The 17,275-nt window shown below is 39.4% G+C and overlaps 1 protein-coding gene and 1 long non-coding RNA gene across 6 annotated transcripts; one reads left to right on the top strand and one right to left on the bottom strand.

Moving 5' to 3' along the window:
- Positions 1-102: 102 nt before the first annotated feature.
- Positions 103-4,701, bottom strand: LOC311267585. Its single transcript, XR_014623848.1, has 3 exons — positions 4,578-4,701; positions 4,176-4,240; positions 103-529 (listed from the first exon to the last, which is right to left on the bottom strand). It is a non-coding gene; the product is annotated as an uncharacterized lncRNA (long non-coding RNA).
- Positions 4,702-4,783: 82 nt separating this feature from the next.
- On the top strand, positions 4,784-17,135 carry grap2a (GRB2 related adaptor protein 2a). Of its 5 annotated transcripts, XM_084370726.1 has the most exons (9): positions 4,784-4,861; positions 5,170-5,483; positions 12,074-12,223; positions 12,318-12,409; positions 12,885-13,004; positions 14,674-14,884; positions 15,415-15,507; positions 15,932-16,048; positions 16,368-17,135. In XM_084370726.1, the coding sequence occupies exons 3-9, from the start codon at positions 12,146-12,148 to the stop codon at positions 16,545-16,547; spliced, it is 891 nt and encodes a 296-aa protein (XP_084226852.1). In that variant the 5' UTR covers positions 4,784-4,861; positions 5,170-5,483; positions 12,074-12,145; the 3' UTR covers positions 16,548-17,135. The 5 variants fall into 5 exon arrangements, with proteins under 5 accessions (XP_084226852.1, XP_084226854.1, XP_084226853.1 ...); XM_084370728.1 differs by lacking the exon at positions 5,170-5,483 and having other exon boundaries at positions 4,809-4,861; positions 12,137-12,223; XM_084370727.1 differs by having other exon boundaries at positions 4,809-5,483; positions 12,137-12,223.
- The last annotated feature ends 140 nt before the right edge of the window (positions 17,136-17,275 follow it).

The following is a 17,275-nucleotide window of genomic DNA, read 5'->3' as shown; positions in this document are numbered from 1 at the left end:
AAGAAGAAACAAAAACAGAGTATACAGAATAAAAATATGGACAGCAGGGATAAGGTGCATGTGTATATGATATCCATACATACATGTACATGAAACATGGATAATGTGCATAGATAATGAGTGTAAAATAAAGCAAAACTGTAAAATAAAAAGTGATCAAGTTTACTGATTGATTGATTGATTGAAGGTGCAGCAGTGATGGTGGCAGTAAGGTGCATGGTGTACATTAATTTGTCAGATATTGCACTGATAGTTGGATTACTGGACATTTATTTACATGTATGTATGTACTGCGTACTTTATTGGCTACTATAGGTCCATCTGTCTGTCTTACATATGAGAAAAGAGTGGATAATAAAAAACAGAATATTTACACGCTGGACGATTCACATAATAAACTTGATTTTTGCAAAATTTGGAAAGTTTCCTCCAGAACCACAAGACATACACACCTGCATCCACAGACTGAGGAGGACCTTGAACTTGATGGATCACCACCTTTAAAGCTGTATTCATCCATGTTTGACCACTAGGAGCAGAAAACAAACAAACAAACAAACAAAAATTAACAGCTTTTTTAAATGGTTTTCTTAATATGGTAATCTTAACATGTCCTATTGTTACTTTAAAATAATCATCCAAATAACATAATGTATGATTTATAATGTGTGATTTCTAGTTTTCTAGTTTATTTATTTGTTTGTAACTTTTTTTATCTGCCTTTGTCAAAAAAAGGCTACAGATGATCAGATTATGCAAATGTCACATAAAATGAAATTTAGATAGATAAAGGAAAAACAGTGACAACATGTTGCTTGTGTATGGCTTAAAAGCTTCACTGTGAAACAGCCTTGTGAATCTGTGTACAACCCTGTAACAGACAATAAACCCTGAAGCTTCAGTCCTCCTGCTGAGGCTTGTGTACGTCAAGAGCTCCATCTTGTGGCAGTAAAGATGAACTGCAACAACACACCTCATTACATTGACAGAGCTGGTTAAACTGTAATGATGCATAGTGACACCTGGTGCAGCAGCAGTGCATCGGTGACAGTTTATCTCACAGCTCTCTTGTTGATAATAGTGAAAAATACAGTGTGCTGATGTTTATGATAACAGGAGGAAAGTGTGAAATGAACCCACTGGATATTTTAAATGAGATGTCAGAACATTTTCCAGTTGTGTTCATGGCAACAAAACCAGGTATTTTAAGCCAAAAGATGATATTTTCCTGTTCTGTTCCTGTTTCTAAACCATAACACAATGTAAAGTTAAAAAGTTGCAACACATCCACGGTTTGCAGAGACGCACATTGCTAACTTTTCTTTTGGCAGTTGGGGCTCAACTACTTTATTTACTGCCAATCCATAATAATACACCATCATTTATTAACTGATTTATATTTTGTGTTAATAATCTGAATCTGCAAAGTCACTAGTAACTAAAGAAGAAGTAGAAATAAACATAACATGTAAAGACTCGCAATACTCACAACTGCAATTAAGTACAGGACTTTATCAGATGTATTTAGTTACATCCCAACACTACATACTGACATTACAGACCAATAGTGTCAATATTTTAACATTTTTACATCAGGTTTGTTGGTGTTGGTCCATGTTTGTCTTAAAAGATGCAGAGAATGCAGAGATGTTAAGAGTGTTTTCAGTATCACTTTCATATCATGACGCTTACACATTAAGTGTCGGCCACCACTAACACCTGCACTTCACATATATATACTCTCTCCCTCTCTCTCTCTCTCTCTCACACACACACACACACAGACACACACACTGAGCATGTAGTCTGCCTTTGTGGTATTGAGTAACGGGGTGAGAGGCGGATGTGAGTGAGCTCCACCTGCAGCTTTTGTGCACAGCGAGCGGTTTGAAGATTCAGGTCAGACACACACACAAAACGCATCTTTACACTTTTTCTGCAAACTACCTCCTTCTGCTCTCCAGCTCTGACACCACACCGAGCACACTTCAGCACCCATTCACTATTATTCACCTGTACTGAATGTCTTTCAGACAGGTTGGCATCTATTTTTACTGCATGAGGATGTTCATTCCTGCTGCAGGCTTTTCAGAAATAGATGGAGAAAAATAGAGAAAAACATAAATGGAGGAAGGGAGAGACATGCAGGCTGTGACAGGAGACTGCTTGTTATTTTTGATGGATTTAATGTCATTATTTTATCATATTTATAAATGTTATAACAGCACAAATCCACTGTATATTTTACATCAGGACATTAAGATATTTAGGTGTGTTTATGAGATGAAAATAACATTATAGGCCGGACTTATGAGACATACTTGAATACTGCTTTTGAAGTCTATTATTGGATATGGCTACACGAGAAAACAACAGATTTTGAGAGATTTATTAGCAACTTTAACATTAAATTATAACTTAAGTCTGCATGTTTGCAGCATTAAGAAAAAACATGTTATTCATACTAACATGCTATTCGGTGTATTGCTTCACTCTGCTATAATCAACCTGTCCACATATGAATGTAACGTGTCATTAAAGCAATCAATCACATTGCCTGTCATGTAGAATAACGATCCATCAAGATAAGGGTCACCGATTGGCAGAACGTCAACACTGCATGTATAATAATATCATTACTGCAATTAATCAGTGTGAAAGATTGAAAAACAATATAAATCAGATTGTTTATTCAAGAAATTGATGTCACATCACAGCCATTTGCTTACACGTACAATAAATCCACACCATGAAACTGTTGTTTCTTTGCAGCATAAAAACACAAATAACACAGAATATGAAGTGAATGCAGAAGCCACCTATATGTCCACTTAAGTTCATGTCCAACTTTTGTGAAACAACTAAAAAAAATTTAATAAATAAATAAATAATAATTAAAAGACTTCCTGGTGCAATTTACCATTTTTCTTGGTTGATAAATCAGCTGTACGTCAGGTTATTGTTATTTATGTTTTCACCATACAGTGAGATGTTTCAGTTCACTTGAAGCTGAATTTGTGATAAAACAGTTCATACTTTTGAAATTAATCTGCATTTGATTATCATGAAACAGTAAAGCAACTTAAGAAAAAAAAATAGAGCAAACTTGGATTTCAATGTGTTCCCCGACCTCGCTGGTAACACCAGCAAAGATGATAAGAGTCACGGACGTTCATGTTTTCTCTCTATAAACTTAATAGACCTCCTTTTCCTGATGAATAAATAGACACAACCTATTTTTGTTCTTTGAAAAAGAGATGAGATTTTAAAGGAGCTGAAAAGTCACAGAAGCTTTATTTCAATCAGACAGTACAGCTGGAAATTACAATATTAAACTGATGCATGTTGGAAAAACGAAAGGTTCTTTAAAATGTACCTTATAGTCTCGCTGTTGTTTTTGGTCATTACACATCAGTCCTGGCAAATGAGAGGGAGGTCAATACTTAGTGCTTTGAGTCATAACGTTGACATTTAAAAAAACATTTTTGGGGGTGTACTGGTTGAGAGAAAGGCCAAGTTTCTCACAATCTTATTTTCCTTGAGGTGGCAAATCTCTGACGTATTTATCACACCTTAGGATATGTGTGAGGTGTGTAGCTATCTGATAAAGGCGGTTATTCAAGTTGAGTTTTATGTGTAATTGTGTTTTTTGTGTACATGTGCGATTACACCACTGGTTCAGAAGTGCTGAGTTGTACCTTCTACTCATAAATCGTTTACAGATGAAAAAGGGTAGTGGTGCAATACTGGGAAAAGAAGAGGAAGCTGTGTCAAATCAACCAGAGAGAGAGAAATGCCGGAAACTGCCTAGCTTTTCTGCAAAATAAAAAATATTTAAAAAATGTTGAGGACTATTGATTTTTTCAAAATTAAAGTTATAAACATAACTTAAATGAGACTTATTATACTTTTTTGTTATTTTTCCTTTCCCTTGGTCATTGTTTTGTATAGGTTTCTGAGCATGTAAAAGATCTTAAAAATTAAAAAGGCCACACCTAGAGAAGCTCCTCTCTCCCACAGAAAACACTGCTCCTAAAGTGTCTGAAACGCCTTGACAGTGTGCTACCTTTAACTCCACGACTTCTTGAGATCACACTACGTCGCTGTGTCACATATTTGCATAATTTATGCCTTTATTCAGGGTAATTAGCAGTTGAAAACATGACAGAACTGACCTGAGACATGGTGACCGGTGCTGGCTCGGGCATGTGTGAGCTGACCAATCAGAGCAGAGGGCTGCCTTAAAGAGACAGGAGCAAAACCAGCGTTTGAGACAGCATTAGCCAGTATGAGCCAGTTTTTGAGCATTAAAGCATGTAAACCTATTGTTAAACAAAATAAAATTATGAATCTGAAAATGAACATAATATGTCTCCTTTAACATCACTGGGCTTCTGTAGCAATGTTCTTAGCATATTTCAGTCGATATCATTAGAGGCCAGAAAATATGTTTTGGAGGGGATTTATGTAATCAAATCATTTGCTTTCTAGACATGTTTAAGAAGTACAGAAATACACTGCTTCCATTTGTTTTTAATTCAGTTTTTCCACCAAAGAGTTTGACTAAGTTTGCCTACCTAGCTAAAAGATTTCTGTATTGTGCTAGGCTTCATCTACTCCAAATACAAAACATTAACTGGTTCCAAAAACAGTCCACTCTCCTACCAGCACTTCTCAAAGTCATTAATAACCACTTTATATCGCGTTTGTTTATCCCAACAAAGGAATTGTCAAGACAACAATCCGCCATTTTGTGTTGGACCATTTCCTGGGTGGAAGCAGTTGCCAAGGCAACAAGCGCAGAGACTGGAAGGCGCTAAAAGGCACTTCCGGGAGCGTTAAACGTCACCCTGAAGAAGAAGTGAGCTTTTTTTTACACTTTGTTTTGTGTCTAAGAAGATATAATCTGTTAACTACTTGGAGCAGGCGGGTTTTATTAGGGTCTACATGTTAGAAAGAGCCGATCTAGCTATTCCACTTGTTGCAGTTATTAAGCTAGGCTAAGCTACCCGGCTGCTAGCTTTACCTTCACATTTAGCTAAATGTACAGACATGAGAGTTATCAAACTCTCGGCAAGAAAGCGAGTCAGCTTTTTCTAAAAAAGATGTCGAATTGATTTAAACATTAGACTGGTCGGTGCATCACAGAAGAGGGGTTTTATTTTGAAGGGAGGAAGTGACATGGTCCCCCGCTCCGTGGCTGGTACCTCGAGGAGAGGCGGGTCTCCTCAGAGCAGCGGAGCGACGACCGCAGAGGCTCAGCGGCCACACGGAGCTCATCTATCTTCCGTCTTTACTCGAGATCAGCTACTCAGCAGAGCAGAGGACACGTTGCCTCAGACAAACACAGACTTTTATTTGTTCCTGCAAACATTTTCGGGCCTACAAATATGCTGCCGTGTTCACACCTGGGAGGGAGAAGAGGCCAGCCTTAGAATAAAGCTCCCCGCAAGTTGAAGTCCAGCTCCAGAGAGGAGGAAAAGGTAAGATGATCACTGTTGATTAAATATCAGAAATCTTGATAATAATAATCACACACCAGACTTCCTTGTAAATATGATTCATCTTAGCAGCGGCTCAGTCCTCTTCCTCTTTCTCACTCTGTCTATTTCTCACTTCTCTTTCCTTTAACTGCATGTTCATTAAAACAACCATCTTTACTGTACATTTTTACAACATGTCGTTTTATTTAAATTAATGAAACCCTCCTGCAGATGTGTGCTGCAGCTATAACATCAACACCACAACATTACACATTGCATTGACATCTGCACTCTTATCACCCAGTAATACTTGCATGCATGTACACGCAGGTTATGTCTTATATAACTTACATCAAGTCTATCATCATTTTGTTGTTATTTATGTGTTTGTGTGCTGGACCCTGCTGTTTGGTTCTGCTCAGTTGCATGATTTTTACCCCCTCGTGCTTTGGGGAAGTGGTTATAAAAGCTATTGTTAGCGTGAGAGAGAGAGAGAAGTGATAATTGATACCAAATCATTCACAATGGGTTGTAAAAAAACAATTTAGGCCTGTCATTTGTATGTCAATCAATTGTCTTTCTCCAGAGAGGTCAGAGGTCAGAGTTAGGGGTCAATGACCTGTTTGATCTCTGGTGACGGAGATGTGAGTCAGTGACCTCATGTCAAGATGTCCTCCTCTGCAAGTGTGGTACACACCCTTCTGCACCCTGAGAGGGAAGAAACACTGAATGAGCTGGTTAACGAGAGGACCGAGGGATGAGTTGAGTGGCAGGAGCCACACAGGCACGATTAGGTTAATTAATTAGTTTTCTCAGTGAATCATTTTGTTGTTAACATCAGAAAAGTAGTTAAAAATGTTAGAATTTCCCACAGAGCTGGGCAGTATGTTGATATCATATTGTTATCCTGATATTAGACTATATATCGTCTTAGATTTTGGATAATGTTATGTTGAGATATGGTGTAAGAGTTAAATAAAGCCAGCATCTCAGATTTGCAATAATCATTTACAAAACAAGACAACACGAGCAGTTTGAAAAGATGTAACCTCCGGCCCTGGGAAATTGTAATCAGCATATTATTTTCACTATTTTCACTTATTTTTACATTTCATAGACTAAATGATTAACTCATAATGGAAAAAAATAAGCTGAACATTAATCAATAATAGATTAATTGCAGCCTGGGGCAGTAGCTCTTAGGTAGAGCGTGCCCATGTACAGAAGCATTGTGTCCTCGCCGCAGCGGCCCAAGTTTCCAACCTGTGGCCCTTTGCTGCGTGACGTCCGCTCGCTCACTGTGTTTCCTGTCGCCTTTTGCCCGCCAGAAATCACAGACTACAAACTTTGGTGTTTGTTTGGGGGCTTCTCGTCCCATGATTTCCCCCCTTACATTCTCACATGGTTTCATCAAGATAACTGTCCAAATGATTCATGTTTCACCAAAAAATCTAAAATATTAAGACAAAATTGTCTTCTTAATGATCTCACGACCTCTCAGATTTATCTTGGGACCCTTTGCAGGGGCCGGACCACAGGTTTGGAACCACTGGACCAGGGCTGTCACCATATCAGATCTTAACTACACGAGTATCGTGGGCAAAAATGAGCCATGATAAAGATATTATTGCATTTTCTATAGAAACTTTGACAGAACAAATGCAATTAAATAAGTCTTTAACTTTTTTTTTTTGGCAAATAAATTACCCTCAAAATACAAGAGTAGGGAGGTGGAGAGAGTCTGTAACCACCATTTTTATATAACACTTCCTAAGTGTAAAAAAGGACAATTACACTTAATTACTAGTGAATTAGGCGACCAGATGAACTCAAAAACAAAAGATGCACAAGGACAAGCATCTTCGCTGGATTACTTACACAATATTTTTATGTATGTTTTATAAACACAATGTTTTATTACTGTGAATATTGCGATATCGCGACAAACACTGGTGTACACTACACTGGACCGGACTAAACTGTAGTAGTTCAGACTAGATCCACCTGCAGCAGCTACAACAGTTTAATGCTGCTCACACACCGATACCTCAGTATTAACTCAGTAGTCTGACAGTGTCACATACAATAATACATCAACCACAGGGTACATGTTACTGCAGAGCGAGTACTTTTACTTCTCATGCTTTAAGCACATTTTTCTGATAATACTCATGTACTTTTATTTATGGAACGCTGGCCTTTTATTTGTAATGGAGTATTTCTTGGTACTTTTACTTGAGTAAGTATAGTTCAGCCTGTTCTGCAGTGGTGAAACTTGCATGTTTATTATACTTTATAAAGGAGGTAAACTGGCTCCACTTTGACCGACCACAGCACCTAAACCTTTTCCTCGGAGGGCCAAAACTGAAACTCAGTGATGAACTATGTGCGAAAATTAAAAATATGATGTGTCGTGTTGTTTTGGGAAGATGCAAGATGGTTCCAGGAACGAAACTTCATTGAGGTTCGAACTATGGAAATAATTAAAAATTAGATTTATATTAGATTTTTCTGTTGTTGTTGGAAACACGTGGTGGGCCAGATTTAATGTTATGGGCTAACTGTGGCCCGCTGGTCCCACTTTGGGCAGCTTACACATTAATGCATCAGTATTATAGCAATAAAATAATATAATGTTTAACACTTCAACACTCACAGGGAACATTTGACTACACTTTAACTGTAGTGACATTTCAATGCAAGCGTTTGACTTGTAATGGAGCATTTTTTGTTTCATTTATGTGAAGGATCTGAAAACTTCCTCAACTGCTGGTAGAAACAAGTTTGAAAGATGGAGAACAATAGTTTGATTGTTTCAGAAAAAGGAATCAATTCAGACAGTTTTAGCTGCTTCTCTTGTCTGATTCAAAAAACCTTCTGCATCTACATGAGTGTGCTCACAGACCGTGCAGTTCATGGTGCAGGTGCAGAATGAGAATGAAACACCCTGTTAGTCAAGACAGTGAAACTTAATGCAACACTGCAAGCAACACTTCAACACACAGATGAAACCATTAATGCTGTTAATTGTATCACCACTGACAAAAATGCTTCATGCTGACATGAATTAGCGCTTTATCACCTCAGATTGGTCAACTGAAAATATTCTCAAGAGCTCTGACAGACAACTTCAGTCTGCAAAACACATTTATTGGCAATGAGTTCAATGACCTTATCAGTTGTTGCCAAGTATTCAGTGGTTCTAGCTCCTAACATGTGAAAATGTGTTGGTTTTCTTTGTCATCAATGATAGCAGACTGAATATTTATTGGTTTTGGGCCGATGGTCGGATGTAATTTGACGTATAAACACGTCAACTTGGACACAAAAAAAAAAACCGGACATTTCCTGATATTTTATAGACGACACAATCAATTAATCGAGAATTGAATAGGCAGATAATCACTAATGAAAATTATAGTTTGTTGTAGCAATACAAATATAACCAATTAATTGTGAGTTTGTTTTGCTTTTCTTTGTTGTATGACAATAAACTGAATATCTTTGAGTTTTGACTGTTGGTCAGAACAAACAAGGCTTCTTTAGACCACAAAATATCAATCAATATAGAGGATTAATTGGCACATTAATAAATAATGAACATAACGGTTAGCTGCAGCGCCTGTCAGTATATGGTAGCCTGTCCTATTTGTCTCAAGAGTTAATATTTCAAATACAAGTCAGGCACTGTAAGGCGGTGGCTTTTAAGTAGTACAGGAAAACCACTCGTCACGTGTCGCGCTGCTGAGACGCTGACCAGCTCGCTGCTGTCAGCACCTTCGTGGTAAAATCCTTCACTGTCACAGACGCCATTAACTGCTGCTAGAATTGCAAATGTACCTGAGTGCCGGTTAAAACAATTTTTCTTTCTGACATTTAAGTTTTGATTGATTTTTTTAAAGAAAGGAGTGAAGGAGGGTACATGGCTGCAGGAAAACCTTCAGGGTTACAGGAGTAGATACTGTGACTAGACAAGAGTGGGATGAGAAATAAATTAGATAAATAAAAATAATTGGTACAAGAGAAATGAAAGAGTCCCAGTCATATGTCCTTAAAAGGTCCCGAAAGCTCATGTGAACATAAGACCTACGGAGCATAAGAGCGTGATCTGACTTCATTCATGTACATTTACATTATAGGAAGTTTGCTACTTCCATGTTGCTCAAAAATAACTTTTACAACTGTAATGTGATAACACTCAGAGTCCACGCTGTAGAAGCTGATGTCAGACTTTATAACATCACTCATTAAATGTTGTCTCAAGCAGGAGGGGTGTGAGTTAGAGATTAGAGATGAGATCAGAACAAAGACCAGTAGTCATGCAGGAACAGCTCGCCGTTCTAAAACTGTACTTGATTTCCTCTTTACTTGTTTCTGCTTTTCAACACATGGCCAGCAGTTAAGGCTGGAATGAGAACGAAACTGTTTCTTGGAAAGAATAGCGAGTGTTCAGGGAACAAAGTGCATTATTATGTACTTTGAACAGTGCAAGAACCAAAAGTGCTTCAGAAATGTTTTTAGTCTGCTCTGTTCCCCCCCCGAGATTAACATTGATCGGATGTAGCCCCACTGCTGAATTGTCAATATTTATGTCATGTTTGTATTAGAGTGGCTCACGCTGGATGTTTCAACCATTTATCTATTAATTTTTCACTTTTTTTCCAGTATGTTTAGCTAACTATCTCAACCATTTATATATTTCTTTGACCAAACCGTTTTAAGTTTTTAAGTTCAGCTTTTTTCACTTCTTATGCAATACTTTTAGCGAAACCAATTAAACTGTTAATCTGTGACACAATCGTGACTATTTCAACCGTTTATCCAACAATCTGACATCCGGTATGTTCTCCAATCTAACATTCAAGTACGATCACAGCTACTGATATAAATGATCCTGTAATGTTTTCCTGTTAATGTAATGGTGTCAAAGTAAAGTCCAACTTTTAACTTTTCTAACTGAATATAATTTTAACTTTACTTTGGTTTTGTCTGTATCAGAGACTGCACAAGGCCCTTATCCTTTTGCCTTAAACACTGGCGGCTAATTGTTTTGTGGGGTTATTACATTTTTCCTTACACATCCAGGACTGTACCTCCGTCCTTCACTTTAAGATAAGATGCTTCAACGCCTTCAAATTATGCAGTTAAGGCTTGAGCAGTGCAATGAAAATACACACACACATGTAAGGGCTAAGGAGCATCGCCCAGGCGTGACCGACCTGTTTTCTTACTGCTTACTTACTAATTTGACATGTAGATTCTTGAAATGTGTAAATTACGGTGGTGATCACCAAAAACAAATGATCGCACTTTGTATTTATTTGTTTAACACAGCGTCTCAACGTTTTTGCAATCAGGTTTCTATGATAAAAGTCTTACCCAAAAAAAAAGAAGTATGTTTCAACCCTGGAAAAGATAAAACACGAGGACTAAAATTCAGAAATTCAGGTTCATTCCACTGGCTGAAGATTAAAAGAGCATTGATCTTGTTATTGTTCTTGTTATTAAGGGATGTTTATTTGCCCCTCGCGTAAAGTGAATATCATTCGTATCAAATTAGTATTTCATATCACTATTTAAGGTACGGGAGTTCAAAGTGGCAGGTTCTGAGCTTGCAGAGCGCTCTACAGCTGCATGAGTGAAGCGAAGATAGTCAGTATTTTACACGATAACTCACCACATCCTTCACTCCGTAACCACAAACAGAGGGAAGGTTTTATTCACGTCTGTGGGAAAATAACCAAATCTTACACCCAAGATACAGTAACGGCTCTCATGAGACTCAAACCGTTCCTGCAGCTTTAATTTGCCTTTTGATCCAAGTTTCACAAGTTTAACTCTTTTAATAATTTACATTTCAGTCATCGTACTGACCTCCGCATCCCCGTCCTCTGTTTGTGAATCTGTAGGTAAACAGGAGCCGATGAGGAAGCGGCTTCTGACTCTTCCTAATTTAGATTACAAGTCCAGTTCTTCTGCTCTCCACATGTCATGTCAGTGTTTTTCATTCATGTCGGTCGAGAGTTGACGACCAGAAAGCTTCGTCACATATGACCACATATTGTGTAATTATGAGGAACTGGCGGCTGCGGATTGTGTTAATGGTTATACGAAATCTGAAACATTACTGATACTGTTGTGTAAGAAATATTTAAAGTCAGCTCTTTTATCAAAATCAGTACCTTTCCTTCATACACATCCAGTCCATTTTCACAGTGTATAAGAACCCGAATGTTGTCCTCTGGATCCCGGAGACCATGTGACCTCGTTAACAGCTCAAAAAACATTGTTTTATCAGCTTGACACTTTATGAACTTGTTGAAGAAGTACACGACAGAAATGACACATTACCAAAAAGGTTGCAAATGTGATCATTTCTGTGTAAATACCTGTGAACAGTTTTAAAAACGATCTTGTGACCCTCCCACAACCGCAGCTCGTGTGTGTCAAGATACAAACTCATCAGCACTTTGACACCTCAGAGAGAGAGAAGCATCTCTGCTCTCAGAGCTCTGATTTTCGTTCGACATGCACGCATAAAGTTTTACTTTTTTTTTTTCTTCCCTCTTCTTTTCCCCCTCCCTGCACAGAAACACTCGTCGTGGACGCTCTGATCGTCACTTTGCACCTTTTCTTTGTCTCTGACTCTTCAGCCGGTCCTGATGGAAGCCAGAGGAAAGTATGATTTTAATGCCACAGCGGACGACGAGCTCAGCTTCAGAAAGGGCGATATTCTGAAGGTCAGTGCATGTCGATCACATTATTTTTCAGGGTGGCTTCAAAATGTTTTATGACTGTTGTGTGACGCCTTGTTCCTTTACTTCTTCTGCTCAGATTTTAAGCCCTCAGGATGAGTGGTACAAAGCAGAGATGAACGGACATGAAGGATTCGTACCACAAAACTACATCGAGATGCAGTCTCCGAGGTGAGAGAGCGAGCTTCTTTGTCTTATTTCGGATGCAGTCTAGTTTAATCGTCACTCAACCTTTATAAAATATGCTTCATATTAAAGCACGAATCCTCCTGATTCAACAGTTTAAGATCCGCTCCAGGCCGACAGTTGTTAATTGTGCGACAGGACGAAGATAAAAACATTTGATGAGATGAATTCTGACTTTTTGATAATAAACTCCAGAGACCAGGAATAAGACTGTACTGAAATAATGTTCGACAACAGAAAGATTTAACTCAACTTCGTCTTTTTTGTGCTTGTGGACTAAAAATGTGTACTTGTTTAAGATAAAGGAAGTACAGTAAGATATGTGAGACCGGCTGTAGGGGTGTGTGTGTGTGTGTGTGTGTGTGGTTTACATCAGATAAGAGGCAGCATCATATCCTCTCTCTGTGTGTGTGTGTGTGTGTGTGTGTGTGTGTGTGTGTGTGTGTGTGTGTGAGTTTAGGTGGTTTCAGGAGAACGCCAGTCGCAGCGCTGCAGAGGAACTCCTGAGGCACAAAGATGTGGGAGACTTCGTGATCCGAGGGTGTCAGAGTTCCCCTGGAGATTTCTCCATCTCCGTCAAGTGAGTTGAAATAGTGTTCAAATTCATCAGAACACTTTAATGGTCCGGCTCCATAAATAGAGACAGTTCATACTTCATTACTTTGTGGGATTAACCTAAAAAAGCACACATCCCACTGTGTTGCCATGATATAACAGCAGCGTTAGCTTTGCTTTTTATTTGATTTGTAAATGTTTACACTCGCCAAACGTTACCTGAAGTATCTTTACATCAGCCAGAAACACTAGTTAGTTTTCATTCTCGGCTACTGTTCAGGTATGTAAGCTAATCAGCTAAGAAGAGTTATCTTGGAGCAAGATAAAGGTCCGATCTTACATTCTTTCCCAGCAAACATCAGTCACCCATAGCATGGGACTGTAGTGCGATGTGAGGACAAACTATGTCCACACTGTAATCGAAATTTCAGTACAATGAAAAGTGTATCATTGTACTGAAAGCCCATATGTCTGATAGCCTGTTATCCTGAACACGCCATCTCCCTTGAGTTGCTGTTCAGTGACTGTCGGTGCCGTCAATGGAGCTGAATCAGACGGGGCTTTCACCTTTAATAGACTAACTTCCAATGACAGACCCGACATAACCTGATACTAAAATAAGAAATAGACATAATAAACAGAAATAAAGGAGGTCAGTGGAGTGAACGGTTGACTTCATGCCTCAAATTAAAACAGGTCAAATAAAAGCTATTTCATAAAGGTTGTGGTGGTAATTGGTCTTGTTTAGGTCAAAGTGGGTTTGTTCGATACGTTAGCTTCACCTCCAGATGCAACAAAAATACAGCAATGAAGTTCATTATCTTTGATTCAGCTCTTTTAATTTATAATGTCTATCTGTAACTAGCTACCCGTTAGCCATGCGCTGATGTGTTTACAGCAGCACAGGAATGTGTTTGATTAGATGCTGGGAGAGTCGATATAAAGGAATGAAGACAGATTTATTAGTGATGATCGTCTCGCCGTCAAAAACAAGTTGACAGAACTGATGTCAACTTTAGGGGAATTTTTTGTCGTATCCGTCGTCGTCGTAAATCTTTAAACTCCTGACTTTCACAATTACAATTCAAACATCATACCCACATTTTCAGACTGTGTCTAATTTAGAGTTTTATTACGAATCTGGTTGATTTGGTGTTTTTTAACACATAAAACTGTGATTGGAATCTGTTGAAAGGTCAGTTACACTTAGTAGCCTGATTTAACCGTCAGCAAACCAATTTTCCCCTCGACGCCCGTCAATATATATAAAAGAGGTAAACTCTGACTCATCAGCTCGCCCTCTAATGTGCTGCAAAACTCTGCAGCACTTGACATATTTACAACCAGGAGACAGCTGCAGAAACAGCGGTAGAGTAAACACGGAGGCAGAGTGTAGCAGCCCTCCAACATGAGGCTCAGTCAGTTTACCTCCGCGTGTCTGAAGTCCTCGAGTACACCAGTGGAAAAAATTCAATCTGTACACTGCACAGTGGGCCAAGCTTTCTTTAGGTCTATTCTGGGCTCCATTAAAGCCACCAAGATGAGATTTATTCCTTTCCATTAAACTCTGATGTTGTAGTTTTGTACACTGACCAGCAGAGGACAATCCAGACGAGGAAACGGCTGAACCTCTGGAATGACGGGATGACTGTAGCTTAACACTTGACTCCTCGTGTGCTTTATCTTCCCCTCAGACACGAGAGCGACGTCCAGCACTTCAAAGTGATGAAAGACAACAAAGGCCAGTACTTCCTGTGGTCGGAGAAGTTCACCTCCCTCAACAAGCTGGTGGACTACTACAAGGTCACCTCCATCTCTAAAACCAGGGAGATCTACCTCAACGACGGCAGCTCGGACAGCAGGAGCCCCTCCATGGCCCAGTCGGTAAGAGACATGCCAGAGACGGTAAGAGATGTGCTCATCACAGGTGCTTCGTGTAGTTACATTAACACCTGTGATAATCTGCCGGTCACAACCTACAGTCCAGTCTGTTTTACTGTATATTAGAGCAGCAGCTTGTTATCAGGGTTCAAGACTGACTTTTAGGGTTTATTTGCTTTAGTTTGTGCTAGATGTTATTTATAGTTTTACTTTATTCCATTTTATTATTTTGCTCTTGTACGCCCACATATTGCAGGCTTAATAGTTACTTGTGTAACTAAGGAAACAAGCCTATATCTCAAAATACTGGAGTTTTCTCTTTGGTTGTTTATGAGAATGTGTTTGCTTACTTCCTGTAAAAAAAACAACACCGCATGAGTCTACAGGGCGTACACCTCTTTGTGCGCATGAGATGAAAGATATTTGATTTACGAACTTATAAATAGAAACTATCTTTTTTTCTTCTTCTTTTTTTGCTTTACAGTAGTTCCTGATGCACTTATTTTGTTGTCACAGTGTGTTGCATCTACTTCCTGTGTGTTTCTTTCTTATAGGTGAAGAGAGGAAGTTTGCCTGAGCAGCGTACCACAGCTGCAGCCGTCGCTGCTACACCGCGCAGAGCTTCAGACCAGCCTCACAACCAGCTGGTATGTATACACACCAAACAAACACACGCACACACACACACACACACACACACACACACACACACAATACCACTATACACCAACATTTATCATTGTGTTGCGCCACACTATCAGTTGTATAAAAGCAGATACAGTCACAATATTTTCACACAGTCGAGCTGTCAGTGAGGTCAGTTTGGTAAAGTTTACACGTGTAACACCACTCCGAACATTTCAGCTACTTAGCTGTTAACTATTTAACACTCCACGGTCCACGATCTCTGCCAAGAAATTGCAGAAGTAACCCCCGGGGCGTCCAGGTGGCCCTGTGTGCGACTCACAGCTCTCTATCATTATGACTCACACACTAATTGACTGTAAATGTTTTAGTTCGTAATCAGTTAAATCAGAAACCTGAACTGTTGTGTTTTTCCTTCTTTCCCAGGCTAAGAGAGCCGGTCTGGAGGAGCGAGCTTCCACCATCGGTCACACAGGAAGAAGCAGTCCCATCAGCTCTGCTTGTTCTCGTGGTCGCATGTCTGAAACCATGCCGCTCCCTCAGGTCAGCCTGCCGTCCTCTCTGCTCTGTGACCGACAGACCGAAACACAGCATCTAATCTGAAACTAGAACTTCTCGATGACTGACTTCAACGTTTCGTTGGTTTTAAAACGTCATAACTGAATTATTTCTGTCAGTTAAATTTGTTTAATCATCTCAGCAGTTGTCCAAATTTTGAATAATTTTCAGATCCTCAAATAAGTAATTCATGTCCTCAAATTGTCAGTTTGTGCACTGAAAACACAACATAAATACTCATCTGTAACAGTTGTATTTACTGAGCCGATCTGTCAGGTGTTGATAGTCTTCTGCTGTCCCACAGAGGGCGTCCTTGGTGCAGGTGAAGGCGCTGTACGACTTCACCGCAGAGGAAGACGACGAACTCGGTTTCTGCGCCGGCGACATCATCGAAGTGTTGGATCGCACTGATGCGTCGTGGTGGAAGGGGAGGCTGAGGGGGAGAAGCGGGCTGTTTCCTGCCAACTACACATCACCGCTGTGAGAAAACACCCGATGATGCACCTACTGTGCCTGCACACATGCACAGACTCGCTCTGCAGGTGCACCTGCGGCACCCTATTTGTGTTCATGAGCACGGAGCAGTCAGTGACTCATCTAATCTCTGCACCGCATGGTAACACTTCATCAAGACGCCGGTGCCCAATGGACTGAGTCACTTAGAGTTTTCAGATATATAATACTCACATATATGCTGCCACTCAGTGCGGTGCTTGTTCAGATTTTATTGAACATTTTTTGTGTCACTGAAGCAAAGACGCAGCCATAGGAACTTCCTGAAACCAGGAAGCAGACAGGAGCTGCTGCAGATGGCACCGAGGAATGTTTCATCTTATATTGACATGTCTGACAGCAGGTATTTATTTGCATATTGCTTGTTGGCTGGTCGACTGATGAGTCGACTTTATTCTAACTGTTTCTGCCCATGTTGTAAGTCTAGTCGTATTTTATAAAACAAAAGGTTTTGTATGAAAGATTCACTAGATTTCTAAAGAAGTCTGATTGCTTAACATAGACGTGTGACTCCCTCGCTGCTCCTTGACTTGGAAATAAAATCATTTTTTATAACTGATTTGATGTTTAAATCTTAACTCTGAATGATGACGACTCTTTCGGAGGAAGAAGAGAAAGAAAAGCCACTCTATTAATTTTTACAAGGTCGTTATGTGTCAGTGGTACTCAGCAAGAAGGTTCAAGAAGCAGTTTTGTTTC

The sequence above is a fragment of the Pagrus pagrus genome (assembly GCF_965226575.1).
Source record: "Pagrus pagrus genome assembly, chromosome: 13".
Taxonomy (NCBI): Eukaryota; Metazoa; Chordata; class Actinopteri; order Spariformes; family Sparidae; genus Pagrus; species Pagrus pagrus.
Note: the sequence above shows the minus strand (reverse complement) of the source record. Positions and strands in the feature narration are given on the sequence as shown.